Source organism: Callorhinchus milii, unplaced genomic scaffold (genome assembly GCF_018977255.1).
Source record: "Callorhinchus milii isolate IMCB2004 unplaced genomic scaffold, IMCB_Cmil_1.0 Scaffold2, whole genome shotgun sequence".
NCBI classification, from domain to species: domain Eukaryota; kingdom Metazoa; phylum Chordata; class Chondrichthyes; order Chimaeriformes; family Callorhinchidae; genus Callorhinchus; species Callorhinchus milii.
Window position 1 is genome coordinate 12694995 of NW_024704743.1, and position 23136 is coordinate 12718130.

General features: G+C 44.6%; 1 protein-coding gene across 2 annotated transcripts in view; it reads right to left on the reverse strand.

Annotated features, from left to right (window-relative positions):
• LOC103187041 (phosphatase and actin regulator 1) overlaps positions 1-23136 on the reverse strand; it is a 173611-nt gene that overhangs the window by 69912 nt on the left and 80563 nt on the right. The window contains exons 1-2 of one of the 2 annotated variants that reach the window (XM_007906372.2): positions 21078-21468; positions 5268-5432 (exon numbers count right to left, since the gene is read on the reverse strand). In XM_007906372.2, coding sequence (XP_007904563.1) covers positions 5268-5432; positions 21078-21312 — 400 coding nt within the window. In that variant the 5' untranslated portion in view covers positions 21313-21468. Of the gene's footprint in view, positions 1-5267; positions 5433-21077; positions 21469-23136 lie in introns of those variants that run through there. The other variant, XM_007906373.2, reaches the window with a different exon arrangement.

The following is a 23136-nucleotide window of genomic DNA, read 5'->3' on the forward strand; positions in this document are numbered from 1 at the left end:
TAAGAGAAGGGTGGTTTAAAAAAATGAAAACTCTTCTTATTCCAACATAAACATATGGTGGTGATATGAACTGCCTATGTCCCTCTACCTCATCCTTCCTTGTTTGCAGAACTTGCCTAGAAACCTCTCTCTTTGACTGTCCTTTGGCCATTTCACAGTGACTGCCCCTTGCCCTCATCTCCTTCCTAACCGGGCTCCCATTCTGTCTTTATAAAGCTCTGTGTGATTTTCTCCTGTGTGAAAGGCCCTACATAATTACAAGTTGTTGTTATACATTGTGTAAAATGTAGTAATGTAATCAGGTGAACAGGTCTGCAGGGTAGAGACAGCAAATGCATTATTTATATAATAAACCTCACTGGTACCTGTTATTTACAATTTATAGAATGCTTTCCAGTTAGGGTATGATTTTTAATCAGTTGTATTCACTTCTGGGCAGCACCAGCTGTAAGTGTGAATGGCTGATGTCAGAACTTGTCACAATGTCTAGATTACTGACGTAGTAGGAGGTTAACACTGAAATTAACCAGTACAATGCCAATGGTTGAGGTTGAACAAGTAATTTGCAGCCCATTAGAAATTGGAAAATTATTGATGGCTTAAAATTTGTTATTTACAATTTGTTTGACAAATAGCAACTCCCAAGTCAAAGTATTGACAGTGCGAAATAGTGCAACACAATCTATCTCTGAAGCAGCGCTCCTGTGGTTCAGAATGATGTATTACTAGTTATTACAGTACTTACTAATTGTGACTTGGAACTAACTACAGTAGAACCCTGTTATAAGGTACCCCTTTAACGCTGCTTAAGAGCAAGTACTCGGTGGACCTGCCAGCTTCCTGCTTGCTGGAAAAATGGCTGTCCTGATTATCAAGTTGATGCTGATGTCACTTGCTGTATGTGTTGTATGCAGGAAGTGATGTTGGCGGCGACCTAGTGACCCAGAAGTTAGCCATTTTTAGCTTGGGAAGCCAGATGGCTTTCTGCACTCCTGCACTATGGAGGCTGAAACACTGATTAGCCACTGCCTTATAATGGGAGTCTGCTGAAATTTTCAAATGTCATATTTTAGATCAGAAAACAATTAATAGATAATTCTGTTATTGAGTTATGATTCTGGAAATCAATGTAACTTTTAAAATCAGGCATAATGAAACTGTGACATTTGTATGACAGAACATGTGTGATGTTCAAAAGCACAGAAATTCTTCAATATCAATGCAGGTCCAGGTCATGTCATTTTGCAGGTGTATTTATTTTATCTTCAAAAGTTATGAATAGTGCACAGAATACAACTCTTTGATTCAGTTTTAAGATGCTGCAACTCACTCAGTGAACTATTATACAATCAGTTAACTCCTGCTGTGCTGAAGGAAGGGAAGAAAATATTGCTGTCTGTCCAACGGCTGTTCTGCAACACTAGGTCAGAACAATAGCTGTGCTCACTGCTGCCTTCTAATGGGGAAGTAAATCCTTCCTGACACTTCACAATTAATCCCACACGAGCGTGAAGTTTCAATCCGGAATCACTGTGCAGTGGCCAATTTTCATTGGGCACATAATATTAGGACATTGGACAGATGGGGCTCATAACACACCATACGAGAGAGCAGGCAAAGCTAAAGAGTTCAGACAGGATATGTAAAATGATGGCATTATCCCACTTAACAGTTTTTTAATATCTCTCCAGCTCAGCATCAAACCACATCACTGTTAAACACTCCGGGGCATTATTCATGTGAAGGGCGCTAAAAAATGTAAGGTGCTGTTTTAGTAATCTCCTCATTACAACTATATTCTGGAACTATACTACTGAGCTCCTAAAAAAATCTGAATGTTCCTCTTATTGTGCCTTGAAGCCAATAAGAAAGAACTTAAAATTTTCCAGCACCTTATGATTTCTTACAAAGTTTAAATAGTTACCGTTGAGTGTGGTGACAGTTACTGTAGCCAAATAAGGCATCCGTTTCTCGTACAGGTGAAGTCCCAAAAGCAGTCATGAAGTGAGGGGCCGATTAAGAGGATTGTTGTTCAACACATTGGAGAGAAACTCCCTTCTCTTTTTTAATATATGAATCAGATCTTTAATGTTTATCTGAAGAACAGACAGATGGGACCTTTGTTTATATCTGGTCCAAAAGACTGCACCTCCAATGCTCTTCCTCTCACCTCAGAAGTGCACACAGATATCAGCCTTGACTGTGAGTTTAAGTGGGGTAGGATCCATAGTCTTCTGACCCGAAAGTGAGAATGCTACTAACTGAGCCAAGCTGGTACCTAGGACAGCAACTAGCTCACTGAGTACAAGAGAATACCTGGTAAGTGCAAAACAAATTGCATAAAATGACTTAGACATTTACTAGGATATTCTCTTTATTTCAACACATTTATTGTTCACAGATACGAGAGCACAAGTAGATCACATTGTAATATGAAAGTGATTACTAGAGAGAATTTGTTTTGCCGCTTAAAGCCACCTATATTTCAGCAGCAATCGTAGTTCAAAATAACACAGACACCACAATCTATTTTGTAGTATTCTCAACGTCAAACACAACTAGTTTCACATAACCTGTTCGTGTAGCAGTAAGAAAAAGTAATCTGGAGGTCAGACTTCAAGTGCCAGGGCTAGCAGACACTAAAATCTGGCAGTTTTTGCTTACTAAGACTTGACGGGGCTCAGCTCTGCTGCTTATCCAAGTATAGCCTTTTCTCTCAGCTTGTGGGCTGGAAATAATAATAATAATCCTTGCATTTGATATAGCGCTTTTCACGTCGGGAGGATGTCCCAAAGCGCTTCACAGAACACACTGTAAAGTGAATTGACTGTATATTTGTGGGGAAACGCGGCAGCCAATTGCGCACAGCAATGTCCCACAAACAGTTGTAGATTGAAAATGACCAATTTATTATTGTTTTTGGTTTTGGAGGGATTATTATTAGGCTCTGTGTGGAGTAAGGAAACTTGCCCAAGGTTTCGCCCTCTGCTTGGAATTGAACTCAGGTCTCTCACTTGCAAAGCGAGTGCTCTAACCACTGAGCTACAGGACTCCACAATGATTGTTTGTGGAGAACAAGTAAATGGCAGAGTGACATTGAAAGAATGACAATGCTTCTCGGATTTCTAGAACCGAGCAGCTTCATTACTACAATATTCTGCCTAAATGGAAATACATTGTATCTTCTAAACTTTTGAACCAGCTCTATGATCCTTTCCTGTTCTCCACTTTCCTATGTTCCCATGAGAGATTCGACTCTTAATCACCACAGAGTTTGGAAAGAAGAATATTTTTTGGACTCTGCCGACTTAACTCAAATGTTAAGGTTATGCCGTGTCATCCTGGATTTATTTACAGTAAAGAATCATTCCCTATATACTTTGCATCAATGGCTTTCATCATTTTGAACACCTCAATCAGATCACCTATCAATTCCTAAACTCCGATGAAAACAATTCCAATTTTCTCAGTCTCGCACCATAGTTAAATTGGAGCATCCAGGATGCACTTCCAAAGCCTTTACATTTTCCCCAAACCATGATGCACTACTGAAAATCAAATCCAACACACATTCCTTACGGTTATTCTCTATACCTCTTGTGATCAAACCCAGTATTCCATTTGCCTTTCTTTTTGGTTTATACAGTTCCTCCACAACATTGCCCGGCTCCGTCACTGCCTCATCCCTCAGGCTGCCAAAACCCTCATCCACTCATTCATCACATCTAGGCTTGACTACGTCAACTCCCTGTTTGTTGGCCTTCCCATCTCTTCTCTCCACAAGCTCCAGATCATCCAGAACTGATGCAGCTTGTGTTCTCTCCTGCACCAGGCTCTGTGAACCCATCACCCCCACCCAGCTTCAGTGGCTCCCCATCCCCCAGAGAATAGAGTTCAAAATCCTTGTCCTCACCTTCAAGGCTCTCCACGGAATTGCTCCTCCCTACATTTGCAACCTGCTGAGGCCATATCAACCTGTCTGCTCCCTCTGCTCAGCAGGCTCTGGCCTGCTCCACTTACCCTGTCCGGCCTGCTCTATCATCAGCGGCCAGGCCTTCAGCCTTTCTGCCCCCACGATATAGAACTCCATCTCACATTCCCTTCACCTTGTTCCCTCCCTTGCCTCCTTCAATGCACATCTCAAATCCCTCCTCTTTGACCCGAGCCTTGGGCCACCCTCCTCCCCGATCCTGATCCCCAGCTCAAGTCCAAATCCCTGACTGTCCAGTGTCTTGGGATATCCTCCTGACGTGAAAGGCGCTATACAAATGTAATTTGTATTGTATTGAACTTGCTTTTAATGACTATGTACCTGGATCTCTAAATTCATAAATTCCTCCCAGTGCCTCCTCATTTAGCAAAATTCTGTTTTGCCATTCCTATCGCCAGAGTGCACCACTTCAAATGTTTGTAACAATGAACTGCATCTGCCATTATTGCACATATCTGCTTAATCTATCTATGTCCTTATGTAAAAGAAAACCTTATTGTTAGTGAATGTAAAAGTGGTAGCCGATTTATACGAAGATCACATGTTAACGTTACCTTTTCAGCTCTACTTAACATAAAAGGGGGCAGTAAGCACCCACATGGGTTGAATAACAAAACCACTGAGACTACAGCTTTTACAACATTAACTTGGCTTTACCAGAACTGGCTACCAACCAACAAGTCTCCTTTTTGTGCATCAAAAATATGTAGTAAGGTTTGATCACAAGCAACTGTCGAGGAAAGAGGCAATGGAAATTGTGATAAATTATTAAGAATCAATGCAATTGAGCCCTCAAAAACATGACACTTAAGTTATCAGAAGTAATGCTGTACAGGAGTACCGCTGATCTGTTGGAGACTTGGCCACCTTTCTAAATCTCTACGCCATAAAGCCAGGGAAGAAGCGAGGCGAAGGGAATGTGAGATGGAGTTCTATGTCATGGGGGCAGAAAGGCCTCACTCCAAAATTACATCTGGACATAAACTAGAAACATTCAATAACAGTTTTTTTTAAAAAATCACAAAATGACCAGTTTCTGTGTGTTAAGAGATGCCGAACATTGGAGCATCACATGTGACACTGCAAAACAACAGTATGCAGGTTCAATCTCACGTGTCAATATCAACCTTGACCTCACACATTGTCCACAGATTTCTATAACAGAGATGTACATCACACCTGTATACAAGTCATTTTTCTCTGAATCTGAGTTCTGGTTATATAAAAGGTTTCTTTATTTCAGGGATCCTGGTTCAAACTTGCAAGAAATATTTACCTGCAGACGTCTGTTTAAACTTTTCACTTTTCTTCTTCCTCCATTTCCACGGTTTAAACAATCTCCCTAACGTTGCAAACTTGCTTCTTCTCCTAATGGGTGGAGTGTGAGTCCCAGGGACCAGCGATTCTGAACGCATGGCAGCCAGTCTCTCTACTTCTTCAGCTGGATTGAGAAGAGAAATGGAAGGTGAAATAGCAGAATGCCCATGTGTGACATGGCGTGCTTTCAGTTATATCAAATACTTGTATTTTAATGTAAAATTTAAGCAAAATGCAAACTTCAACAAATATATTGTTTATCATAACCAAATAAATCCTTGATTAGAACATTTTAATAGTAAAACCTGCTTCAGTGGGCAACATGTATAGTGTCTTTTGGTCTTACTTGTGGATTGGTGCCACTTTACAGTGAAGGTTCCCTTTGTGGTTTCAATCAACCGCTCTCTCTCACACACACACACACACAGCTACTTTAACTCTATCCAATCCTATGCTATTGCTTCCTTACATATGGAACTTCAATAGTGTTGGTGCTTTCCCATTGTCCTGCTGCCTCCTGAAAACTATCAGAGCATTTACCTTTATTCTGCAAAATAACATTTCCTTAAATATCTGTGTTAAACATAAAATTAATTGCTTGGTGCCCAAGTTCCCTTCAATGGAATTTGGGTGCCAGTGTTGTTTTTATAATAATAATAATAATAATCCTTGCATTTGATATAGCGCTTTTCACATCGGGAGGATGTCCCAAAGCGCTTCACAGAATATACTGTAAAGTGAATTGACTGTATATTTGTGGGCGAACGCGGCAGCCAATTGCGCACAGCAATGTCCCACAAACAGTCGTAGATTGAAAATGACCAATTTTATTATATTGTTTTTGGTTTTTGGAGGGATTATTATTAGGCGTGTGGAGTAAGGAAACTTGCCCAAGGTTTCGCCCTCTGCCTGGAATTGAACTCAGGTCTCTCGCTTGCAAAGCGAGTGCTCTAACCACTGAGCTACAGGACTCCACAATTGAACTAGCAGCACAACTGCATCAGATCAGCAACCCAGACAGATCCAAAGGCACAGTTTGCTTTATTTTCACATTATAGCTGGAAGTGCAAAATCACATTTTTTTTACAAATGGAAATATGGATGTGCTGCTAGGTACCCAACAGTGTTGTTTCAGGTATAGAAGTACTTGAGTTGATAATTGGGATCAGGCTAATGGAGAATAGAATCATTTCATTGAAACCACCCACAGTGCGCAGTGACCCTGATGGAGCATCAAGAGAGCTCCTGCAGCTTCATAATACTGAACTGTACGTTATTAACTTGGTTTAAAAAAAAGTAAGGATTAAAACATTAGGCAGCATTTGGGCAAATTGTTTGCTATTAAAGCACAATTAGCAATTCTATTGTAGATACAACAACAACAAGATTCCATTTATAGAGCGCCTTTCACGTCAGGAGGACGTCACAAGGCGCTACACATTTGGGTCAGGACCCGAGCAAGGGGGAAATGGTCAGGGTGAGGGGAGGGAAGGGAGGGAGCGAGGAGGGGGGAAATGGTCAGGGTGAGGGGAGGGAAGGGAGGGAGCGAGGAGGGGGTAGAGAGTCGAGAGGGGAGCTGAAGGCACGGTCAAAGAGAAAGGTCTTGAGACCGGCCTTGAAGGAGGAAAGGGAGGAGGCGGCGAAGGCACTGGGGGATGGAGTTCCGGAGCCTCGGGGCTGAGAGGCTGAAGGCCCGGCCACCGATGGTAGGGCGATTGGGGCGGGGGATGTGGAGCAGACCGGAGCCGGAGGAACGGAGGGTACGGGCAGGTAGGTAGGGGGATAGTAGGTTGGAGAGGTAGGAGGGAGCGAGGCCGTGAATGGCCTTGTAGGTGAGGATGAGGATCTTGAATTCGATCCTCTGGGGGATGGGGAGCCAGTGGAGGCGAGCGAGGGTGGGAGTGATGTGGTCCCGAAGCCTGGTGCGGGACAGTACACGAGCTGCAGAGTTCTGAATGACCTGCAGCTTGTGGAGGGAGGTGGCGGGAAGGCCGACGAGGAGAGAGTTCCCATAGTCCAGCCTTGAGGTGATAAAGGCGTGGACCAGAGTTTCAGCCGCGTGAGGGGTGAGGTAGTGCCGTAGTCTGGCGACATTCCGGAGGTGATGGAAGGCGGTGCCAGTTGTGGTGCGGATATGAGGGAGAAAGGACAGCTCAGGGTCGAACAGAACCCCGAGGTTCCTGACTGGCTTTGAGAGGTGGAGAGTGCAGCCTTGGATGCTGATGGTGTCAGCGCCTGAGGTGCGGAGGCGCTGACGTGAGCCAATCAGGAGGGCCTTAGTTTTGCGCTCTTAAGCTGAAGAAAGTTGTCTCTCGTCCAGGACTCGATGTCGGACAGTCAGGCTGTCAGGACATCGGTGGTCGTGGAGTTGAGGGTAGAGGAGGAAAGGTAGATTTGGGTGTCATCCGCATACATGTGGAAGTTAACCCCATGTCTGCGGATGATGTCACCACAGGGGGAGCATATAGAGGGTGAAGAGGAGGGGACTGAGGACAGAGCCCTGAGGGACACCGCATGAGACAGTGCGGGGTCCGGAGGAAAAGCCATTCGTGGAAACATAGTGAAGACGGTGGGAGAGGTACGACTTAAACCACTCAAGGACAGTGCCTTGAAGGTTGAGATAGGAGGACAAGCGGTGGAGGAGGATAGCGTGATCAACCGTACCAAATGCAAATAGATAATTTCCACCTAAGTTATTACTGAATTATTACTATTATCATGCACACCTCCCCTACAGCACTGCTGCCTGGGATCAGTTAGGCTCATCTTGCAGCACCCAGGTCAGAAGACATTAAATGGGACATCCTCCCGCAGTGAAAGATACTATCTATTTGTTGTTATTGTTGTTAAATCACGTGTGCTGCTTTTGACTCCCTCCCTCCCTCCTTCTCCCCCTCCCTTCCTCCTTCACCCCACTCTCTCCCTCCCTCACCCCACTCTTCTTCTCCCCACTCCCCTACTCTCCTTCTACCCCACCCTCCCCCCACTCTCCTTCTCCCCCACCCTCGCCCCACTCTGCTTCTCCCCACTCCCCCACTCTCCTTCTCCCCACTCCCCCACCCTCCCCCCACTCTGCTTCTCCCCACTCCCACACCCTCCCCCCACTCTGCTTCTCCCCACTCCCACACCCTCCCCCCACTCTGCTTCTCCCCACTCCCCCACCCTCTCCCCACTCTCCTCCCGACTCCCCACTCAACTCTCCTTCTCCCGATTCCCGCACCCTCCCCCCACTTTCCTTCTCTCGACTCCCGGACCCTCCCCCCACTCTCCTTCTCCCGACTCCCGCACCCTCGCCCCACTCTCCTTCTCCCGACTCCCCCACTCTCCTCCCGACTCCCCACTCTCCTTCTCCCCCACTCTCCCCCTACTCTCCTTCTCCCCACTCTCCCACCCTCCGCCCACTCTCCTTCTCCCCACTCCCCACTCCCCACCTCTCCCACCTTCCCCCCACTCTCCTTCTCCCCACTCTCACACCCTCCGCCCACTCTCCTTCTCCCCACTCCCCCACCCTCCGCCCACTCTCCTTCTCCCCACTCTCCCACCCTCCTTCTCCGCACTCTCCCCCTCCCTGCCCCCCTGCCTTTCCCCACTCTCCCCCCCGCCTCTCCCTGCTTTTCCCCACTCTCCCCCCACCCCCCGCCTCTCCCTGCCTTTCCCCACTCTACCCGCCCCCTGCCTCTCCCCTCCCTGCCTTTCCCCACTCCCCTGCCTCTCCCCGCCTTTCCCCACTCCCCTGCCTCTCCCCGCCTTTTCCCCTGCCTCTCCCCGCCTTTCCCCCTGCCTCTACCCACTCCCCTGCCTCTCTCCCTCTCCCCACTCTCCCCCCCCCCTGCCTCTCCCCACTCTCCCCCCCCTGCCTCTCCCCACTCTCTCCCACCCCGCCTCTCCCCCCTTCCACCAACTGCCTCTCCCTGCTTTTCCCCACTCTCCCTGCCTCTCCCCCTCCCTGCCTCTCCCCACTCTCCCTGCCTCTCCCCACTCCCCCCACTGCCTCTCCCCACCCCTGCCTCTCCCCACTCCCCCCCCGCCTCTCCCCACCCCGCCTCTCCCCACTCCCCCCCCTGCCTCTCCCCACTCCCCCCGATGCCTCTCCCCACTCCCCCCCCTGCCTCTCCCACTCCCCCCCCTGCCTCTCCCCACTCCCCCCCCCGCCTCTCCCCACTCCCCCCCCCCGCCTCTCCCCACTCCCCCCCGATGCCTCTCCCCACTCCCCCCCGCCTCTCCCCACTCCCTGCCTTTCCCCGCCTTTCCCCACTCTACCCCTCCCTGCCTCTCCCCACTCTCCCACTCCAGCTTTGTCCGGAAATTACGTTATCATAACATCCCTCCCTTGTCGTACTATTATTCCATGGAACTGTGTCTACAGACTGACTCTATTGGTTCCTTTATGCTGCATTGAAGCTGGCTGTTATTCGATTGGTGGACGGCTTATCCAGGGGTAAGAATTCCACCAGAAAATAATAAAAAATAAATAATACTAATTTGGTCACTCAATCCATGACTGATTGTGGGACACTGCTGTGCACAATTGGCTGCCGCATTTCGCCCACAAAATATGCAGTTAATTCTGTGAAGCACTTTGTGACGTTTCGAAGACGAGATAAGGCACTATATCAAATACAAGGATTATTATTATATCAATGGTTTGCAGTTTTAGCTGGTTAGACTCAAGCAGTACCCTAATGTGCACTCTGGGGTGTCCAAGCTTTGCCTCTTGCCAACCTGCACATAATACTTTCCGAAATTATGTAAGCAGAATGCATCCCTCCAAGCAGAGAGTGCACATTCCATTCCAACATTTTATCTCTGGGATTTCCATGTGTAGGTGGGATGCATGGAATTCTCAACTTGATTTGGATATCCTTAAGCATGGCGATGTGTTTTTGCATGCGACAGACACCCGGCTGACAAAAAAAGTTTATTTTTTTAAAACCCTTTTAAAATTTTATACACTTCTACAAGGTCCTCTCTGACTATCTTCTCTCAAGACTGAGGAGCTGTAAATGTCTAATCATTGCTCATAGTTCATTTATCTAACACCAAGGATGATCTTCGTTGTTGTCCCTCTAGGACCTTGGCAGAGTCCTTATGTCTCTACAACCAGGACAGTACTGACCATCGAACAACTTAAACATTATTTCTGGAGATTTGAGCTCAACTGAGTTGGCAACGTAGCCCAGCGTCCTTTTGCCTTGTTTATTACAACCTCACACTGTTTTGACATGGTAAGCAATGAGTCAACTAACACCCGTAGATCTCTTTCAGTTTTCTCTTTGACAAGTTCCATCACATCCATGAATTATGTGCATGTCCTATTGTTACTTCCTAGATGCAGTACCTTGCACTTACTGTTTTGACTTCACTTGCCAGTGTACCAGTCTTTACCCCTTGTGCATACTTTATCAGATTTTTTTTGCAAGACTTTAACTGCCTCCTTTGATTTCACAGCTTGCCCCAATTTGATATAAATCCAAATATAACCACTGGCTGTGAATCCATGTAATTAAATCCCTGTCTTCAAAATCCCTGACTTATCTCTTCAGCCACTTTTACATTTGCGATGTTCCTTTGCGTGAATTTAGGTATATAAATAATAGTAACAATCCTTACATTTGATATAGCACCTTATCAAGTCATCAAAATGTTTCAAAGTGCTTCACAGGATATACTGGTAAAGTGGTGAGTGTGTGTGTGTATTTTTGTGGGTGAACATAGCTGCCAATTTGCACAGAGCAATGTTGCACAAACAGCAATGGAGCAAAGTAACCAATTTTATTTGGAGGATTGATGGTCCCCAGAATAAATTCCCTTCTCTTTTCGAATTCCGCCATGGGATCTTTGGCATCCACCTAGATAGGCAGAATGGTTTGGTTTAATGTCTCATGCAAAGGATGGCACCTCTGACAATGGAGCACACCCAAAACACTGCATTGGAATGTCAGTACAGACTATATGGGTATGCAATGATCTCTGATGGGATAATGAATATTGCATTCATCGATTCTTCAGACATTTTCTCTTAAATTGAAAATTATATTACATTACCTGGGACATCAATACATACACACTTCTCCTTTGTGATGGTGATACACATTACACAATAGTCAGTAGAAATATTTCCATACAAGAATGATAATAATAATCCTTGCGTTTGATATAGCACTTTTCACATCCTCTAGACGTCTCAAAGCGCTTCACATAATAGACTGTAAAGTGAATTAACATAATATAACATGTAGGAGAAGGCCATTCGGCCCTTCGAGCCTGCCCCGCCATTCAATCATGGCTGATCTTGTAATCTAACTCCAGCTAATAACCTAACTGGAGTCCTGTAGCTCAGTGGTTAAGAGCACTCGCTTTGCAAGCGAGAGACCTGAGTTCAATTCCAGGCAGGGCGAAACCTTGGGCAAGTTTCCTTATTCCACACAGAGCCTAATAATAATCCCTCCAAAACCAAAAACAATAATAAATTGGTCATTTTCAATCTACGACTGTTTGTGGGACATTGCTGTGCGCAATTGGCTGCCGCGTTCGCCCACAAATATACAGTCAATTCACTTTACAGTGTGTTCTGTGAAGCGCTTTGGGACGTCCTCCCGACGTGAAAAGCGCTATATCAAATGCAAGGATTATTATTATTATTAACCCTGCCATATCCCCATATTCCTTAATCCCTTTTACAATAAGAAATCTATCTTATCTCAGTCTTGAATATGTTCAAGGACTGAACGTCAACAGCCCTTTGGGGTAGTGAGTTCCATACATTCACCGCCCTTTGAGTGAATAGTTCTTGCTCAACTCAGTGCGAAAGGGCTGGCCTCTGATTTTAAGGTTGTAACCCCTGGTTTTAGTTTCTCCAACCAGGGGAAACAATCTCCCACTATCTACTCTATCATGCCCTTTGATGATCTTATAGGTTTCTATAAGATCCCCTCTAATTCTTCTTATATTCTAGAGAATATAGGCCCAAATTGGTCAGCCTATCCTCGTAACTCAACCCTTCATCCCTGGTACTAACCTAGTAAATCTACGCTGCACCCCCTCCAAGGCAAGTACATCCTTCCTTAAATGAGGAGACCAAAACTGGACACAGTATTCTAGGTGTGGTCTCACCAGGGCCCTTTACAGTTGCAGCAAGACTTCCCTACTCTTATACTCTAATCCTTTCATAATGAATGCTAACATACCGTTCGCCTTCCTAATTTCTTGCTGCACCTGCAGACTAACGTTCTGTGATTGGTGTACAAGGACACCCAAGTCCCTCTGGACGCTAACACATTCCAATCTCTCCCTTTCTAAAAAATAACCCGCTCTACTGTTTTTGCTACTGAGGTGGATGACTTCGCACTTCCCTACATTATACTTCATCTGCCACCTACCTGCCCAATTACCTGACCTATCTATGTCTCGCTGCATTGACTGTATATTTGTGGGCAAAATATGAATAGATAAGATAAAGAAAAGGCTCAGGACAAAAGTTACTTAAATACAATAGTAACTTTTAAAAAAATATTTATCCATGTAAAACCCTGTCATGAGTGAAGTATTTGGTTTGTTTTCTCTTCCGAGCTCCCAATCATTGACCTCTCCACGTAAACTCACTAAACTGACTGTGCGTTGGATACCTGTATGAAAGGGAAAGAGAGCAGGATGGTGTGGGTCCCAGGGTAGAGGGAAGGAGGCAGCAGAGGTCAACAGCCTCAGTCCATCACACAGGAAGACATGTCATTGTACCCTTTAGACGCACCTTTCTGAATGTTCCTCGCTGTGCAGCCACACTTCCCACCCTCTGTCTGCCTCACCACTGCAGTGATTAATGCTCCACCACTACAGTGATTAGTGTTGTCCCGGTAGGTACCTTGTCCTCTGAGGCATCTTGATCTGAATCGCAATTGTACTACTTGCTGCTGAGTTGGAATATTCTGCTGGGGCCAGGGATTTTTGGGGGGAGGAAGGGGGAGGGGCAGAATGTTATCTTTCGGTCTCCATCTCTGTTCATCCCTCATATTTGTGGATGTTTTGCCCAATTCACTTTATATTCTGTGAAGCGCTTTGAGACGTCTAGAAGATGTGAAACACGCTATATCAAATGCAAGGATTATTATTATTATATTCCTCCTCCAGGGGAAGGATGGTGATGACATCCTCCTGAAAGAAGTCATCACTCAGATTGCTGTCTTGAGTTTGATCACTTATCTACCAGAATTTCTACTCCATAGTCTCTTCATACTTAAGAGTAGAGTTATACAAGATGAACACTGAGTGCCTCCATAACAGTGTACAGATCTTACCTTTATACTGTAAAGTGTAGTGACTGCATGTTTTGTCAACCTTGAAGTGAATGACCAATTATGTTTATAAGAAATGAATGATGATTTGTGGAGTACAAACACCAGCACGGACTAGTTGTGTTGAGTGGCCTGGTTCTGTGTTGTAAATTCCTTGTAAATATTTGGGGAGGGATTTTGGGCTAGGACACCCAGATAAAAACTCCCTTCACTTTTCAAAAGGTGCCATGGGATCTTTAAGGTCCCCCTGAAAAGGCAGATAGGCCTAGGCCAGATAGGACAGCATCTACAACAATGTAGGACTCTCCCAGCACTGCATTGTAGTGTCAAGACTACATGGATTCCAAGTTCCAACAATAACAAACATGACAGAGCTGGGAGAGAACAGCTCAAGAAATATGATGGCAAATACAAGGGATCTGCAGGTAGTGAGTTAAATTACAATCGTCTATAACACCGTTTTCTACTCCCACTAATCCTGCAGGATATTTCTGATACAAGACTGCTTAAAGCATCTTGTGGCTGCTGATGCTGAGATCCTGGCTACAAAAAAGCTCCCAGCTCGAAAACTACAGCACTGACCATAACATAGAAATAAATGTACAAGTGTGAATGTGTCCATTGTACACAACTGAAGCATCACTCATCTACCCAAGACATTCCTCAAAAAGTTCCAAAGAGGCTTATAATACAATAATAATTCTTGCATTTGATATAGTGATTATTATTAGTGCCTTATCACATCTTCGGGACGTCTCAAAGTGCTTCATAGAATATACTGTAAAGTGAACTGACTGTATATTTTGTGGGCGAAACATTGCAGCCAATTGCGAAGAGCAGTGTTACACAAACAGTCATGGATTGAGTGACCAAATTATTATTTTTTTTTTGAAGGGATTATTACCCCCGGATAAGTGATCCACCCACCAATTTACAACTGGGTTCTTATTTACTGCTAGGTAAACAGAAGTGTGTGGAGTAAGGAAACTTGCCTAACATTTCACCGTATCCGGGAATCAAACCCAGGTCTTCTCACTTCTGAGGCGAGTACTCTAACTACACTTATAGGTGGCAAGTTAATAATAATAATAAATAATAATACTTGCATTTGATATGGTACTTTTCACGTCTTCTAGACATCTCAAAGTACTTCAGAATATACTGTAAAGTCAATTGACTGTATTTGTGGACGAAATGCAGCAGCCAATTGCCCACAGCTGGATTGAAGTGACCAATTTATTATTGCTTGTTTTTCTTGAGGGATTATTATTAGGCGTGTGGAGTAAGGAAACTTGCCCAAGGTTTTGCCCTGCCGGGAATCAAACCCAGGACTCTCGCTTGCAAGGCGAGTGCTCTAACCACTGAGCTGCAGAACTCCATGTTGAGCATTTAGTCAACCTCAAACAGGAAGAATAACTATTAGCCCACCTAGAGGCAGCAGCAAGAGGACCCATTACCCCCCACTCCCCCACCACCGCCCACCCCCCCCAACCACCATCTTGGAGATGTGATGAAAACCTATAACATCTGAACATCTCAAGTTAGAACATAAGTAATTGCTGTAAAGTGAAGTGGCTGCGTATCTGTAGGCATACCTAGTAGCCAATTTATATACAACAAGGTCTCATCGTGTACCATCAATTTTGTCTAGAGGAATGTTCTCCAGAATATTTGGAAAGCTCCCTTCTCTTTTCAAAGAGTATCATGGGATTTTACTGTGAAGTGTAGTGAATGTTTTTGTAAGCAAAATGCACAGTAATACCACTTGCAGTGCTTTGAGAAGTTTTGACATAATAGGCACATCAAACCATTATTATTAATATAAAGTCATCACAAAAGCATGTATTTTATTGAAGATTCGGCTATATATCATAGGGTTTAACTTGTAATTCCTAACAGGGTAAAAACCCACAAAAATGCGCTTCCAATTACCATAAGGAGTCCCCAATGAGTGACTCAGAGTTCTTATTAATGGAAGAAATAATGTGTGAAAAGTACAACCATGGTGCATTTAAACGTACAGCAAATTGAAATAAATGCATAGACTGTGCATCCAATACAGATTATAACATTAATAATGCTGTCAAACAGAATAGTGTAGTAAAATTAAACTGTGTTCTGTCATCTCAAAAGTACTGGTGTCATTAATCTCAATTTGATTGAGTGTGCAACTTCTAATAAATCTGGATTAATTTATAGAACTGGATACAAATTCAATTTATCATACTCGTTTTTGCAGTTCTCTTGGATTTCAATAAAGCAACTCAGTATGCAAGGCCACTCACTGAACATGGTGGAAATTAATTTTACCAGAAACTATTACATTTTACAGAAACGTATCCATTTGTTGCTTGGAAAATCAATGCAAAAAGCAGAATAATATCTACTCTACATCAAAAGTGCATAACACTATTAAATAGCTGGGTCATGTATACAACGTACAGTGCTAGGGATCAGATACACATTGCTAAGGATAAGGTCATGTCACACTAAAAGCAAAGGATCAGGACAAACACACGTCTCAGATCAGATTCAGACCCACACACACTACATACCATGGAGAATAGAAAAGTTTGGTGCTCAACAGATCAGTGTAAAAAAAATTCTGACGAAAGGTCATCGACCTGAAATATTAACTCACTTTCTTCTCTCCATACATGCTGCCTGACCTGCTGAGTGTTCCAGCAAAACTAAATGACCAAAAATTGGTCACTTAGTTTGACATCCACATCCTCTGCTACATTTTGGCCTGGCCAGCTTCCTTCTCTTCCCCCACCCCACCCACCCCAGTTGCTGAAGCTTTCTGCTTTGTATAGTTGACCATTACTCCACAAATGCACCCCACACAATATTACCTTTGACAGTTATTACCTCTGGTCACATGTTGACTCTCTCTCTGCCTCATGTCGACCCCATGTGAGGAGTTCCTCCTAGATTCTCTCTATGTGACTCATCACTGCCCATTACTCCAGCGTATTGGGATGTCCTCCTGACGTGAAAGGCACTATACAAATGTAATTTGTTGTTCTTCCGAGTCCATTTTCTGTCTCTGGTTTCAATCGATCATTCTCAAAGCTGACACAAGTGTGGAGAGAAAACTTTTGAGTCTACCCCTCCCCTGCCTTTAAAACCTACATTAAGATCCATCCCTTCTACCATCTTCATACACCACCACAACCACCAGAGCTCTGTGATGCACTTCCATACATCCTCCTGACACGAAAAGCACTGTATAAATGTAAACTGTTGTTACTGTTATGATGCCAGCAGTTCCATAGGGGTAACACTTTTTTTGTCGGAAGGGAAGTCTGAAAGTCTCCCTTCTCTGTTGTATATAGGAATCCCAAATGTCAAATGTGTCTGATCAATCTCAACCGATTTATCATGGCACTAAATTGGCAACTGAGTCACCAAGTTCAGACAATAGCTGATATGGGAGGTGAAAAGGTGAGAAAACATCAGAGTAGTGAAGGAGAAAGTGCTCTCCTGAAGTTATCCAGAGCAGAGAGTACGTCAAGCCAAAAAGAACGATCTTGAAACCACAGTTAATGAAAGTGCAAAATGTCCATTTCCCAGAATTGAAATCTCCCACCTCCATGAGCAGAAAATACACTTAAAAAAATTAAAGAAAAACACTGCCGTTTCAAGCGGTCATTTATTTTACACTCACACTTTAAGACTGAGAATGGTGGTGCAGAAAAGGCTGATTCTAAAAATAAACAGAAAAATGTTTCACAAAAATACCAGATTGCCAATTTGAAAATAAAATGCAAGTTTCTATTTATAGATTGTAAAGAGATTTTTTTTCCTCCTTCAAACTTTTCCGGTTGAAAAAGAAAATATTTTGAAGGAATGAATGAATTGTCTTGTGTCTGTGAATAGTATAGACACAAGCCATTTGGCACATTAACTCTAAGTTGGTGTTTCTCATTAGATGAGTCATCTAGCCTAAACAACAACAAGATGACATTTGTATAGCACCATGCACGTTGGGAGGACGTCCCAAGGCGCTGGACAGTGTACAGCATTTCAGACCCGAGTTGGAGTCGGGGGGAGAGAAGGGAGGGGAAGGGGGGTGACCGATGGCATGGTCGAAGAGGAGGGTTTTGAGGCGGGACTTGAAGGAGGCTAAGGAGGGATGAGGCGGAGTGATTGGGGGATGGAATTCCAGAGGTTGGGGGCAGAGTGGCTGAAGGTTCTCCTGCTAATGGTTGGGCGGGTGGGTCGGGGGACGTGGAGCAGGCTGGAGTCGGCTGAGCGGAGGGATTGGTAGGGGGTTAGGTGGTCGGAGAGGTAGGGTGGGGCGAGGCCATGGAGGGGTTTGTAAGTGAGGACCAGGATCTTGAACTGGATCCTTAGAAGGATAGGGAGTCAATAGAGTCGGGCGAGAATAGGGGAGATGGGGTCATGGAGTTTGGTGCAGGAGAGGACACGGGCTGCAGAGTTCTGGACTATCTGCAGCCTGTAGAGGGAGGAGTTGGGAAGGCCGACAAGCAGGGCATTTGCATAGTCGAGCCTGGAGGTGATGAAGGCATGAACAAGAGTTTCAGTGGCCTGAGGGGTGAGGTAGTGGCGGAGTTGGGCGATGTTACGGAGGTGAGGGAAGGCAGAGCGGGTCATGGCTTGGATGTGGGGAAGAAAAGACAGTTGAGGATCGAACAAGACACCCAGGTTCGTGATGGCTTGGTGAGTTGAAGTGTGCAACCATGGAGGTTGATGCTGCCAGAGCCTGAGGTGCTGAGGCGCTGGTGTGAGCCAATCAGGAGGGCCTCAGTCTTGTTCACATTCAACTGTAGGAAATTTGCCCTCATTCAGGACTTGATGTCCGACAGGCAGTCTGTCAGGACAGCAGTGGTCCTGGAGCTGAGGCTGGAGGCGGAAGATAGAGTTGGGTGTCATCCGCATACCGTTGACCCCATGTTTGTGGATGATGTCACCAAGGGGGAGCATGTAGATATTAAAGAGGAGAGGGCCAACGACAGAGCCCTGGGGGACGCCAGACGTGACAGTATGGGGGCTGGAGGAGAAATCGTTAGAGGCAACGAAGTATAGACGGTGAGAGAGATAGGAATCGAACCAGGCAAGGGCAGGTCCGTGAAGAGGAGAGGCGGTGTATGAGGATGGAGTGGTTGACAGTGTCGAAGGCGGCAGAGAGGTCGAGAAGGACAAGGAAGCAGATGGAGCCCTGATCACAGATGTTCAGAATGTCATTAGTGACTTTGACCAGGGCTGTTTCCATGCTATGGGCAGCGCGGAAGCCGGATTAGAGGGGTTCAAAGAGGGAATGGCGAGAAAGAAAGGAGCGGAGCTGGGACGCAACGACTCATTCCAGTCCAACCCCACTCTCCTGCTCACTCCCCAAAATCCTTTCATATTTCTCTTTTTTAATCATTTAATTCCTATTAAAATTTGTTTCAACTATGGTTTGAGGAAGAGATTTCCACATTCTGACCAACCTATGCAGCAAGAGATTTTTTTTTGTAACCTCTCGTTTAATTCTATTTCTGATCATTTCAAAATACGTATCCTCTTGCTCCCAACTCAAACCATGATTGAGCTTTAATTAACTTGACTTCTTCACGTTAAAAAGGCAGCCACTTGTCAGTGATATCCGAATTAATTCATTGGTATCAACTGCAAAACTTCCCACGCAATTCAGGTGGTTGCAGTTACGGTGAACACGTCAGATCATCTCTTTCAAACCCACGTTGAAAAGGGCTCAAAACAAGTGCTCCAGAATAAATCCCATTACATGCGGCTGAATGAAGGTCTTGAATTTTTATAGTGCTTTAAAACGTCATAAAGCACTTCAAACAATTACTGCCAAGTGCAATAGCATTATTTGTGGGCATAATACTTCACTACAGGTACTATAAGGTGTCACAAGGTGAATGACCAATTACTATGTACAGTATTGCAGGGCCAGGTCTCCAGGAGAAACTCCCTTTGCTTTTCAAAGATCACATGACAATATTCAAGGTTTGTTAAAACGCTCAATTAACCTTATTGTGTCAGATTATACATACTTGTGCAAATTTATTACTTCCAGAATAAAATACATTACATCTACATAATAGACACCAGAGTAAAACAATTACACCACGATTACAGACACCAGGAATAAAACCCATTGCAGTATATCCAGATTACAAACACTGGAACAAAACTCATTATGTCAAGATTATAGACACCAGAACAAAATGCAGAACATCTACATTATACAGACTGGAATAAAATCCATTATGTCAAGAATATAGATACTGGAATACAATATATACTTATATAACACCTTTCACATTGAAAGGACAGTGCTTCACATTGCTGTCCAGGCATATGTCAAAAAGGTAGTTTTTGAGAATAAATAATAATCCTTGCATTTGATATAGTGCCTTATCATGTCTTCAAGACGTCTAAAAGTCCTTCACTGTAAAGTGAATTGGTGGTCAAAAGAAAAATTAATAAACTCATTATTTCTAGACTAAACCCCAGTCAATTTATAGGCTGCCAATGGCTTCTTGACTCTTGTCTCGCAGACATAGAGTTAGTTTATACTTTTAGATCAAAGAAATAGTGAAAAGCAAAGTACAATATAAGCACAAAGGGGGATCTGAGTGGATGCTGCGAGGTGGTTAATAGAGTGAAGGACGGAATGACATCCAAATGACAATACAGGACTCCAGGCCCCGGTACTGTCCAGGACCTCAGAGCAGACTGGTGCCCCCCAGCCCAGGCTCCTGCGTTGAATGGATGAATGAACAAACTTAGCACCGAGGAAAGAACAGAGCGGAGAGGGAGTGCTCCAGTCAGGTTACTACACTGCGATCGTGCAGCTGTTTAAAGACTGAAAAATTCAGCAATGCTGCTCCACTGCAGCGCTGTGCCAAAGCACACAGCTATCTGCACACCATCCCCAACACATTCCCCCCCAAATATAATCATAATGTTCTTTGTTTACCAAATATTAAAAGCCATAAATAGATTTGCTTCCACAAACTGGAGCCCGATGGTAATCTGAACCCGGGCTTTCACTCCGCCGAGCGGGACTCCCCTCTCTCTGCTGCTCCGGTACTTTTTGAATGGTGATGCGGTGAACCGAGCAGTCGGTGTTATCAAGTCAGTAACACACCGCACTCAAACAGAGCATTAAATCAACAGTACTGTGAGTCGAGGCACTGCCTGTGCAACGTTATGGCTAAAATGATATAATATGCGTTAAAGCAGATCTCGTCAAATAGATATGCAGTGACCACCCGATATGATCAATGGAACAATCGAATCTTTAGTAAAAAGACTCCGTGTTACTGAAATCCACAACATTGCCCCATTCATCACCGGATTGGTGTCGGGCGCTGCTCACCAGGTCCCGTTTCTGACGAGATGACAAGTTCAGCTTCGGACTAAATGAATTATTTCTAGAAACAATTTCCTACAATTGAAAAGGACACACGAGCTGCAAAAATAATTCCCCCCAAAAACCTTACCATCTCCGGCTGCTGCTCCGCGACTACAATTGCTGCAAATGTGCTTAATCTCTTTGCCAATGTGACACTGGATCATGAAAGAAACGTTGTGGTTTGTAGGTTCCTTCAGCGGTTTCATCCTCACAATGTAAATGGTTCTCTTTTGGGGCTTTCCCCCACTGTGGTCTTGGACTGAGCCTTCTCTGTGTCCGGACGCACACAACACGTGTGGGTCTGTGTGTACGGAGTCCGCCATCAACAGCCGAATGGATTAACACCAAACAGCAGCACAAAGAGATGAGGCGAAGCAATACTCATTGATTTCTGGTGACCTTTCCTGACTGTACTCCAAATCGCCAATACAATCTGCTGAACACACACACACACACACAGACAGTAACCTGAACACACACACACAGTAACCTGAACACACACACACACACACACACACACAAGCTAAACACACACACACACACAAGCTAAACACACACACACACACAAGCTAAACACACACACACAAGCTAAACACACACACACAAGCTAAACACACACACACAAGCTAAACACACACACACAAGCTAAACACACACACACACAAGCTAAACACACACACACACACACAAGCTAAACACACACACACACACAAGCTAAACACACACACACAAGCTAAACACACACACACACACACAAGCTAAACACACACACACACACAAGCTAAACACACACACACAAGCTAAACACACACACACACACAAGCTAAACACACACACACAAGCTAAACACACACACAGACACACACGCACAAGCTAAACACACACACACACACAAGCTAAACACACACACACAAGCTAAACACACACACACACACACACACAAGCTAAACACACACACACACACACAGTAACCTGAACACACACACACACACAGTAACCTGAACACACACACACACACAGTAACCTGAACACACACACACACAGTAACCACACACACACACACACACAGTAACCTGAACACACACACACACAGTAACCTGAACACACACACACAGTAACCTGAACACACACACACACACACACACACAGTAACCTGAACACACACACACACACACACACAGTAAGCTGAACACACACACACACACAGTAACCTGAACACACACACACAGTAACCTGAACACACACACACACAGTAACCTGAACACACACACACACACACACACAGTAAGCTGAACACACACACACACACACAGTAACCTGAACACACACACACACAGTAACCTGAACACACACACACACACACACACACAAACACACACACACACACACACAGTAACCTGAACACACACACACACAGTAACCTGAACACACACACACACACAGTAACCTGAACACACACACACACACAGCAACCTGAACACACACACACACAGTAACCTGAACACACACACACACACAGTAAGCTGAACACACACACACACACACAGTAAGCTGAACACACACACACACACACACACAGTAAGCTGAACACACACACACACACAGTAACCTGAACACACACACACAGTAACCTGAACACACACACACACACACACAGTAACCTGAACACACACACACACACACAGTAACCTGAACACACACTGCACGAACTCTATCTACAACTGAGACGTCTCCTCCACCCGCACAGTAGCTGACCAGCTTCTTCAGTAGGTCAGATCTCCAAGCGGTTCCGAGCCATGGTGTTTCCTGAGGGAATCTTCTCCCCTCGATGCAATAAACACATGACCACCGTCTGTGGTGCTGTCATTAAGCGCCGACTGTAATCAGGGGTGAAGTGCAGTATTGAGCAGCCCACGAGGATGCTCAGGATTGGAGAGAGAACCAAGGAGAGCAGACACGTTGCCGGAATAGTTAAATGAACTGTGAGCAATTACTCATGCATTACACCTCAGTCCTCTGCTGTTTTGCTTGTTGAATTACAGAACCATTTGGTATTGAAATGGACTTATGAACTGTACATTAGAGGTGAAGCCGTTTAGTTTCCTAATAAAAAAACTATTTAAGTAATTAAGGCTTTATAAATAACC